The sequence below is a fragment of the Mercenaria mercenaria genome, chromosome 10 (assembly GCF_021730395.1).
Source record: "Mercenaria mercenaria strain notata chromosome 10, MADL_Memer_1, whole genome shotgun sequence".
NCBI classification, from domain to species: domain Eukaryota; kingdom Metazoa; phylum Mollusca; class Bivalvia; order Venerida; family Veneridae; genus Mercenaria; species Mercenaria mercenaria.
In genome coordinates this window covers 50,897,039-50,907,838 of record NC_069370.1, presented here as the reverse complement: position 1 = coordinate 50,907,838, position 10,800 = coordinate 50,897,039, and the positions used below count along the sequence as shown (strand labels likewise).

Genomic DNA, 10,800 nt, shown 5'->3' with positions numbered 1-10,800 from the left:
CTGACCAAGTTTCATTAAGATTGGGCCAAAACTGTGACCTCTAGAGTGTTAACAAGCTTTCCCTTTGATTTGACCTGGTGACCTAGTTTTTGACCCCAGATGACCCAATATCAAACTCATCCAAGATTTTATTGAGGGTAACATTCTGACCAAGTTTCATTAAGATTGGGCCAAAATTGTGACCTCTAGAGTGTTAACAAGCTTTTCCTTTGATTTGACCTGGTGACCTAGTTTTTGACCCCAGATGACCCAATATCGAACTCATCCAAGATTTTATTGAGGGTAACATTCTGACCAAGTTTCATTAAGATTGGGCCAAAATTGTGACCTCTAGAGTGTTAACAAGCTTTTCCTTTGATTTGACCTGGTGACCTACTTTTTGACCAAGATGACCCAATATCGAACTCATCCAAGATTTTATTGAGAGTAACATTCTGACCAAGTTTCATTAAGATTGGGCCAAAACTGTGACCTCTAGAGTGTTAACAAGCTTTTCCTTTGATTTGACCTGGTGACCTAGTTTTTCACCCCAGATGACCCAATATCGAATTCATCCAAGATTTTATTGAGAGTAACATTCTGATCAAGTTTCATTAAGATTGGACTAAATTGTGACCTCTAGAGTGTTAACAAGCTTTTCCTTTGATTTGACCTGGTGACCTAGTTTTTGACCCCAGATGACCCAATATCGAACTCGTCCAAGATTTTGTTGAGGGTAACATTCTGACCAAGTTTCATTAAGATTGGGCCAAAATTGTGACCTCTAGAGTGTTAACAAGCTTTTCCTTTGATTTGACCTGGTGACCTAGTTTTTGAACCCAGATGACCTAATATCAAACATGGCCAAGATTTTATTGAGAGTAACATTCTGACCAAGTTTCATTAAGTTTGGACCAAAATTGTGACCTCTAGAGTGTTAACAAGCTTTTCCTTTGATTTGACCTGGTGACCTAGTTTTTGATCCCAAATGACCCAATATTGAACTTGTCCAAGATTTTATTGAGGGTAACATTCTGACCAAGTTTCATTAAGATTGGGCAAAAATTGTGACCTCTAGAGTGTAAACAGTCAAATTGTTGATGACGGACGGACGGACGAACGAACAGACGGACAGACGACGACGGACGACAGACACAGGGCGATCATAAAAGCTCACCTTTGAGCACTTTGTGCTCAGGTGAGCTAAAAAGCAACATTATGTGACAAATTGAGTTTTAGACAGCCACATGCTAGGATGCCAAAGTTTAATTGGTGTACCTCTGATGAGTAGATGTATAAAGCTACTGACATTGGATGCTGCACACTGAATGTTTCAATTATATCAACAGCTGAACCTGAACCTTGGTTCAGGTGAGCTAACAATTGTTTATAACTTGATAAACCATGATGCTATTTATTTAATTAATTATCGGAATTATTCTTATACTCAGGATTAACTATATGAAGTCGAACCATTCTCACATTGACTACAGGTAGGATGCCAGATTTTAACCTTGTCTGATTATGAAAAGGGTCTCCACTTCAACACTCAAATTCTCTATAATAGAAATGAGGCAACTTATGTTTCATTAAAGTCTACTCACAAAATTCTTGAAGCACAAAAATCTGTTTTTTATTCCCGACAGACTCCCATTATTTAAACTTGTTAATGATAAAAAATGTTCAAATCAGTCTTGAAATATTCTTTTTATTCAAATGTTTATTATCTCACACCCTTATACATACTTACAATGTCTCTATGTATTAAAACAAACACTTTCCAGCAATTTTTCTCCTAGTACATAACATTATTAAAGAAACCTTACAGAATAATTGCAGCAATTTTAACAAGCAGGCAAAGTTACTAAGGTGCAGACAGAAATCAAGAGTTGGCGAAACCTACTTTTATTTCTCTTCAGTTACATCTGCTAATTTTAGCACCTTTAATTCTCCTCTAAGAAACCTATTAAAAAGTTGAAAAAATTTAGACATTAACAAACATTAATATCAATATAAAATCAAGATGTTGTCACCTAACACAAACATACAATTACTAAATCATTCTCTCCAAGACATTTCCTAGAATCTGTTTCTTTGGATTTTTTATTTGTTTTTTAAAAATATATATATCTACTTCAGCATAATACTCTTATCAATTTAAGCAATTCAGGTATGAATAGGATATTTTACAGCCAAAAAATATATATAGCAAACTATATACAGGGTATTGAAAATTTCATGGTCAATTGATTAAATTTTGTAAAACTTTCACTACATAACTGATAAAAATAATTATACAAATTTCAAAATTGACAATCTTTTTTTTCTTTCTTTTTTTAATCTTTATTTCTGAGAAAATTTCTCAGATATTGCTAAAATGTAACAAAAAATACACACTTTTTAATTACCATATTTCTTGCAGCAGAGAACTTTTTTCTTTTTACTGTATAACAAGCTTTATATTATCACACAGACCAGAGAAACTATAAACATTATGGGTAAACTATCCTTGCTGTTTTTCTAGAAGCTTATATTAATTACTAATAAACTTTGATAATGTGGCAGTTGAGTCTAATAAGTCCAGGGGTGTTCAAAGATAATCCGTCATAGATCTGTTGCAAAGCAATTATTGGATTTACCTGTATTGGACAATAAACAGTGTCGATTGTATTCAGGTCAACTGCCACATTATCAAAGTTTAGTACTTAGATTTAGACTCATTTTTACAAAAAAAATAACTCATTTCTAGATCAAAATTAATATTTTAACAAATATTTTTGTTACAGCCTATTTAAACTGCCATTAAACATGCATACATCTTGCACAAAAATAAACCATCATAACCATATATGAGTCGCGCCATGAGAAAACCAACATAGTGGCTTTGCGACCAGCATGGATCCAGACCAGCCTGCGCATCCGCGCAGTCTGGTCAGGATCCATGCTGTTCGCTAACGATTTCTCTAAATACAATAGGCTTTAAAAGTGAACAGCATGGATCCTGACCAGACTGTGCGGATGCACAGGCTGGTCTGGATCCATGCTGGTCACAAAGCCAATATGTTGGTTTTCTCATGGCATGGCTCATATATTGCAATTTCTTTTCTTTCAATCTTCTTAACTTATTTCTGTAAACAGTCACCACTGTTTTCATTGCATTTTGCACTTTCTTTTCATTAGAAACCAACCATTACCAACTAAAACATTTTCAAGCCTAGTTTGTTTCGATTAACAGGAAGGCAACTGCACATAAGGTTGTGCAGTAAGAACTGTCTAAAATACCCTTAATATATGATCATTTTACTGTAAACTGGGTTGGATTGGAAACAGAATTATTTCCACTAATGTTTACAATATTGGATGCAATACAAAACTTTCTACAATAGGACTGAATCCTGACACAATAACTTCACTAAAATAAAGGTCATGCGAATATTTCCCAAGTGGTTGCATCATTTAAACAGCTGAAGTTTTATTTATAAGACAAAGTTCGTGAAAGTCTGGAGTGCTCCCATTGTCAGAAATGATAATAAAATACAATAAAAAATTGACGGTTTACTGGTTGTAATTAAGATTGCCTTCAATTTATGGTTCCTACAATACCATAAATGATTCAAACAATTTAAAGCGTAATTCGTTCTGAATTTTTCTCAAGAGATCTACTTAAATAAATTGCAAATGTTTTCAGAAAGCTGAAACTTAGAAGAAAATGGGGATCTAATCTTTAATGATTATAAATACAGTAACACAGAAAAAGCTCTCCTTGCTACGTAATATGTACCCAATGAATTTCCGTATTTATTTCAAGTGTGGTTTAAATAGCATTGAAGCAATCTGATGTTGGTCAAGTAATGGATTTGTTTAAAAGTTTCAAATCTGATTTACACTTATTTGTGCTCACTCTGCACTTAGCACAAGTTAGATTTTCACTGGCAGTATTTCTTATATTTGATTGTCCTATCCTGGTTATGAGTTATGAATGATGCATGGCCTATGGAAAGATATAAATATAAGACTTCACTGTATTTGTACAAGATTTACATTACCAAGGAATTCATTAGAAATGCAAGTTTGAAAAATTATTATTACATCCCTTTTCCTTTCTTGCTTGTGCAACCAAGACAGATTTGAGATAAACAAATTCATTAGTTATAGGCAGATTTAGAAGTGTTTTTTTTTTATTCACACTGTTAAAGGGAAAGGCAACATACTGTTCTTACATTAATTTCACCATCTGCAATTCCTTAAATCATTTAAAGAAGTGAAAGAATTTTCAAAATCGGAGTAAAAATGAGAAAGTTATGGGCATTTAAATATTTGGTCAAACTGGTGGCCATTTTGTTTCCATGGCAACAAAAAAACAAAATGGCAGAATTATTTTAAAATTTTCAGATACACATTTGAACTGTATTGACTTATTTCTGTTATTTCTCTACCTTTTCCAGCTATAATGAAAGAAATTATCATGTTTTACACCTTACACTCAAGAAACATATGAAAATTAATCTATCTAAAGGTTATTTGCTAAATAAAGAATTCAGCAGTGTGTAAATGACGTCATAAACACACTAAAATGGCTGCCTCTGTGATCAGCCATTTTCTTGAATTTCAAACTGCCATATCTTTTTCAATAGTGGTCCGATTTTAAATTATGAAAGGCTTGATGATGGCTTTCATATAGAATTAACTTATTGTCAGGCTTTCCTTACCCTTTAAAATATCCCAATATCTATGAAACAAAAATGTAAAACTAGAAATCTTGCCTAGATATGTAGACTTTGATGGTAAATAAGTGGTCAAAGTTTCAAAGCCATATAACAAACAGGTTCATATGGACTGGTATGAAAAATTTAACTGATTTCCAAGTCCAAAAAGGACCATAATTCAGCCAAAATAGTACACAGAGTTATGTACTCTTGCCTACAGATGGAGATCATGATAATAAACAAATGGTCAAAGTTTCAAAGCCAGTTTTTACAAAACATGGACTTGTACGAAAACTGAACCAAGTCCAAAGAGGGCCACAATTCAGCCAAACTAGCTGACAGAGTTATGTACTCTTGCTTATAAAGATAGAGATCATAGTGATAAGCAAGTGCTCAAAGTTTCAAAGCCACATGTCAAAGAGTTTTGACAAAATTTGGACTTGTACAAAAACTGAACTGATTTCCAAGTCCTTAAAGGGCCATTATTCAGCCAAAATACTTGACAGAGTTATGTACTTTTGCCTACAGATGGAGATCATGATGATCAAGAAGTGTTCAAAGTTTCAAAGCCACATGTCAAATAGTTTTGACAAAACACAGACTTGTATGAAAACTGATCCAATGTCCAAGTCCAAAAAGGGCCATAATTCAGCCAAAATAGTTGACAGAGTTATGTATTCTTGCTTACAGATAGAGACTGTTATAATGAACAAGTGATAAAAGTTTCAAAGCCATATGTCCAACAGATTCTACAAAATATGAACTGGTACGAAAAACTAAACCCAGATTTGTAAGTAAAAAGGGGCCATAATTCAGACAAAATCCTTGATAGAGTTATGTATTTTTGCCTAAAACTGGACATGATGATGGTACATAAGTATTGAAAGTTTCAAATCTTTATCTCAAAAAGTTTTCTCAAAATGTGGACTGGTACGAAAAACTTAACCAAGGTGTGACGCGGACTGTGAAGCCGATGCGGACGTGAGTAGGATAGCTCTACTTATTCTTCAAATAGTCAAGCTAAAACATTATTGACACAGGACGCCTTACCATTCACCTATAATACTAACAACTGACCCTGAACAAAGTTAAGGTGAGCTAAAAATGTCAAAAAATATTGCTCAAATGTGACTGACCACCTTTCAAACAATCACTATTGGTTAAAAAATTGGATACTGAAAACTGAAACAATCCCAAAACAAATCATAAATCATCTGATATTTAAGGGGTTCCACTTTGATATTCTTAGATGCAACAACAGGAATGATAAAGTTTATGACTTAAAGAAATTTCACTACTATGTTTCTACTGAGATCATACAAACCTCAGCTTTTCTATTCCCATAAACTTCCATTACTAAAACTGGTTGTTCTCGAATCAGTTTGGCAAACATTTTTATACGATATTTATTTCTGAACTTGAATGCTGTAGTCACTCTGAAAGGTACTTACGATGTCTCGACATATTAAAACAAACACTTCCTGGCACTTTTTTTTTCTATAGCACATAAAATAAGAAGCAATACAGAATATTTACAGCATTGATCTTAATGAGGAAAAGAAATTTTTGCGCAGACATTATTATAAGAGTTAACAAAATCAAACGATTATTTTTCTTCTGCCATTTATTAATTTTAGTGTCTTCTCCTCTTAAAATCATTCAAAAAAAGTGCAAAAACTGAGCTGACGTCACCTTAAGATAAACATTATATTTGTTGCTATGTAAAATCAGGATGACGTCACCTAACACAAACAACCTGAGTTTTTCGCAGACTAAGTGGTGCTCCTAAGCACCAATTTAGAAGTAAGGTTTGTACAGTTTCGCCATCATATTACTGTAAACTTGGGAATATTCATGAGAATTTCATTTTTGCTAATATTTTTCTATTTGGTATGTTGGCAAATACAAAACTGTTGTGTACATTAAATTTTCATTGCATTTTATTACTAGAATAATGTGCAGTCATGTAGTCATGCATGCATTCTTAGTATTTCAAATAAGTCCTGACAAAGTAAAATTCAAAATTAAGGTTACACAAACATTTCCAAATTCACAGTCTACGGTTTTATTTATAAGACAACGTTCCTGAAAGTCTGAAGTGCTCCCCTTGTCTGAAATGATAGTAAAATACAATAAAAATTCGACATATTATTGATTGCAACTAAAAGTGGTTTCAATTTACTGTTCCTTCGGTACCAAATAATTAAAACAATTTAAAGTGTAATTCATTTTGAATTTTTCTCAAGAGATCTTCTTCAATAAAATCTAATAGAAGCTTTCAGAAAGCTTGGAGGAAATAAACAATTGGTGAATAATGTTGCAAACAGTGGTGTTCGAATATTTATAGATGAAATACAACAAAACTTTTGGAAAGACGAGGCATTTAGAATCAAGTAACTACTGAATTTCTACTTCTACTCGCTTTAAATTTATTTTAATTGTGCTTTTAATGATATTTAAGCATGAAAATGTTTAGTTATAAAACTAGAGAGGAATTACATAATAATTATTCTTCCTGCACAATTTGTACATTCTGTTTCAGATTTATTGTAAAACTCTACCATTTACAGATTATGTATAGCTAAAATGATTAGTTAAGGGGCTAACACCCTTTCTGCATGTCTGTATTTCTTAATTTTAGTTTTTTTGTAACATGTATTAATGTCTAAAACTAGGGTTAAAAAACCTCATACCTTGGAAAGTTTCAGACAAATGATTACTTTTTCATGATTTTTTTTCTTCACTTATTAAGTAGCAAACCAATAATGACAGTGGCAGTTTCTGTTTCATTACAAATTATTCATATGAGCCGCGCCATGAGAAAACCAACATAGTGCATTTGCGACCAGCATGGATCCAGACCAATCTGCGCATTCACGCAGTCTGGTCAGGATCCATGCTGTTTGCTTTCAAAGCCTATTGCAATTAAAGAAACCGTTAGCCAACAGCATGGATCCTGACCAGACTGCGGATGCACAGGCTGGTCTGGATCCATGCTGGTCGCAAAGATACTATGTTGGTTTTCTCATAGCGTGACTCATATGTGGGTAGCTGGTGCAGAAAGTCATGTGCTGTATGAGCTACAGTATGCCGAAATGGCAGGTAAGAATATAGAATTGCACTGTGTGTGTGTGTTCGGGTTTAACGTCTTTTTCAACAATTTTTCAGTATATAAACGACGGTGTCTACTTGTAGCAGTGTGCACAATGCCCAACTTTATAGTGCTGCCTCACTGGAATATCACACCGTAGACACGTGGCACGATACCCCACCCAGTCACATTATACTGACACCGGGCTGACCAGTCCTAGCACTATCCTCTTAATGCTGAGCGCCAAGCGAGGCAGCTGCTAGTACCATTTTTTATGTCTTTGGTATGACGCAGCCGGGGACTGAACCCACGACCTCCCGCACTCGAAGCAGACGCTCTACCACTAGGCTACCGAGGTGGTAGAGAATTGCACTGAAATTTCAGACTTTCAGTATGGGTCCCAATGACCTAATTACCTGTATCTGATCTGGTCTATGGTATCAGTGGTCAGCTGACTGCTTGCACTCCTGCTGTGTGGGTTGCCATAGATATTGCGGAGAACATCTTGGTGATGTGCCTCTAGTTGGGTACGTGACACGAGGGTGGCACCAGCATGGTCTAGATACACTGTGTCTGTAAACATAGTAGAACATAATATCAGTGACTTCCATTCTAAAGAAAATGGTCAGTAAAGAGAAGGTGTATGCATGGTCAGCGCTTACTTTTCCAAGGTTATTGAAAATATCAAGTCAGTGTTCTTTTATTCCCTGAAAAATTCAGTAAATGAGCAGCACCATGAGAAAACCAACACAGTGGCTTTGCCACCAGCATTGATCCAGACCAGCCTGCTCATCTGCGCAGTTTCTCTAATTGCAATAGGCAATAGGCGGATGTGGGACCGCTGGCCCTGAGGGAGAGTTACGTTCGAACCCTTTCAGTTCGAGGTTCCCGGGGAATTTGTCTCTGTATTTTCTGATATGGGGAATCAGCTCAGCAGGTATCCCAAAACCAACGGTTCCAACAGTTATTTGTTACTCTGCTAAATGTTTTAGCAGAGTGGGTTTGTGGCAGTGAGTTGACAAACACAGTTTTTAGTTTCAATATTTCTATTTTGTTATAAATCTAATTTCTCAAAATGTAACAAAGTCCAAATTCAAGTTAAAGTTATAAGTAAAATCCAATGTTGACTGCCAAATTAAATATTTTTAGAACACATTGACAAAGATGTCCTTTCTGTCTCCTATTTTTCTTAATACTCACTTAATTTCTTAAAAAACATATTCATTTTACAAAAAGAATCAACCAATGAAATTAATTTAGTAATTAATAGTTTTGACCAATAAAAATAATTGTAACAAATATGCAAATATTAAATTTCTAAGTATTTGCTCTAGTTATGACAGATTTTTGGCATCTCACTTAATCAGGAAATAATCACCTTTAATCAAATAAGAAAGCTGTTAAAACCCTTTTAGGAAATGGCTTTCTGTTCAATCGTTTGTCTTAATACTTTAACAAAAGATATGTCAAAATGTGAGAATGCTCTCAGCAATTACTTACAGACTAAATTCTAAAAATGTAAATTAATAATTTGATTTCAAATTATAGAGATTCTACAATAACAATGATGAAGTTACATTTAACATATATATTTTTTTTTCATACATTTTACTATTTTTATTTATTTTATTATTAATAAAGTCTGGGGTTATATTTAGCACGGTGGCAGATTTCCCCCTTGCTTAAATAAGTTCGTCCTCGAACTACTTAACAATTTCAATTGATATACAAGTATTTCTTAGGATGGAAAGAATAGAATGTAATGTAACATTATGTACAAACCCCTGAAAATTAAGATATTAAAGCATGAAATAGTCAAGGAAGTACAAGATCATATGCATATGAAATAAAATTTTCCTAGGATAATATATACACTTTATACATAGCTATAGCTTTAAGAATGTCAGGCTTTATCCCAGCATCAGTCATTGTCACCAGTATTTTGAGCAGGTAAATCCTATCTGTAATAATGGTATATGATTTCATTAAAACAATTCACTGCGAATTATCATCTTCAGTTCCTGTTTTGTTATACAGGATCATGGGTTTCTCCTGAAACAGTCTTTATGCTATACAGTCCTTGTATTAAAGCTGACGATGGTATAGGTTCCAGTATTTTCTTTCATAGAAAAAATTTAATGTTTATGCATTTTAGTAGCAGAGTGCAATCAAGTTAGTACATGGCAACTGTATATCTATATAATTGTGACCAGTAACAGTAGTGACACACAATTTCAATCTTTATGAGAAAAGTTCTAAAATATGTAAAACAATATATGAGGAATTCCACTTTAAAGACCTTAAAAAAAATCCTAACTCCTTAACATAAGTCCATTCTTTGGATTGCACTGTTCATCAGCAATTTAAGGGTATAACCCAGCTGCCTATTACTCACAAGTGCTCTAACCCAAGAATGAGTAAAAATGCACAAAAAATAGGTAAAAAGATAAGTATACAAAGGTGGATTCCTCCAAAAATAAGCTAAAAAAAGTAGTAGAACAAGTTATGGCTGAAACATGCCAGTTTCTCATTTTATACAAGTTAATGAACTTAGACAGTGCAAGATGACTGTATGATTTTAATTTTTTTTTTTTATTTTTTTTGCTAATGTCAGATTATGCAAAGGTTAGGCGAAAGACTTGCATGTGCACTTACAAATCAATCTTAGCACTATAAAACACCTTTACAATAAAGGTAAAAAAATAAAATAACACCTTTAAAACATCTAAGATTAGTCCACCAGTGTAATTCAGTTAATACATAGTAATTATACTTAAAATCTATAGTTAAAGTGAGAAAAAGTATTATTTAAAGTTTTACTTAAGGTAAAATTGACATAGAGCTGGTACTTGTATCAATTTTAATAATGATTTGTTATAAAAAGGAAGGCAAACTGAAAAATATTCTTGAAAAATATAAAATCTAGTTATGCTGCATAACAAATTTTCTGTATTGATATTTTAAGGAGTTTATTAATCCTAAAAGTAATCCAGGTGGATTGGCTTCAAATGGAACCCATTCTGG

The 10,800-nt window shown here is 33.5% G+C and overlaps 1 protein-coding gene across 1 annotated transcript in view; it reads right to left on the bottom strand.

Annotated features, from left to right (window-relative positions):
• Nucleotides 1–10,800, bottom strand: part of LOC123561594 (molybdenum cofactor sulfurase-like) — a 141,720-nt gene that overhangs the window by 71,959 nt on the left and 58,961 nt on the right. Inside the window, exon 2 of the mRNA XM_045354061.2 lies at nt 8,193–8,349. Coding sequence (XP_045209996.2) covers nt 8,193–8,349 — 157 coding nt within the window. The remainder of the gene's footprint in view (nt 1–8,192; nt 8,350–10,800) is intronic.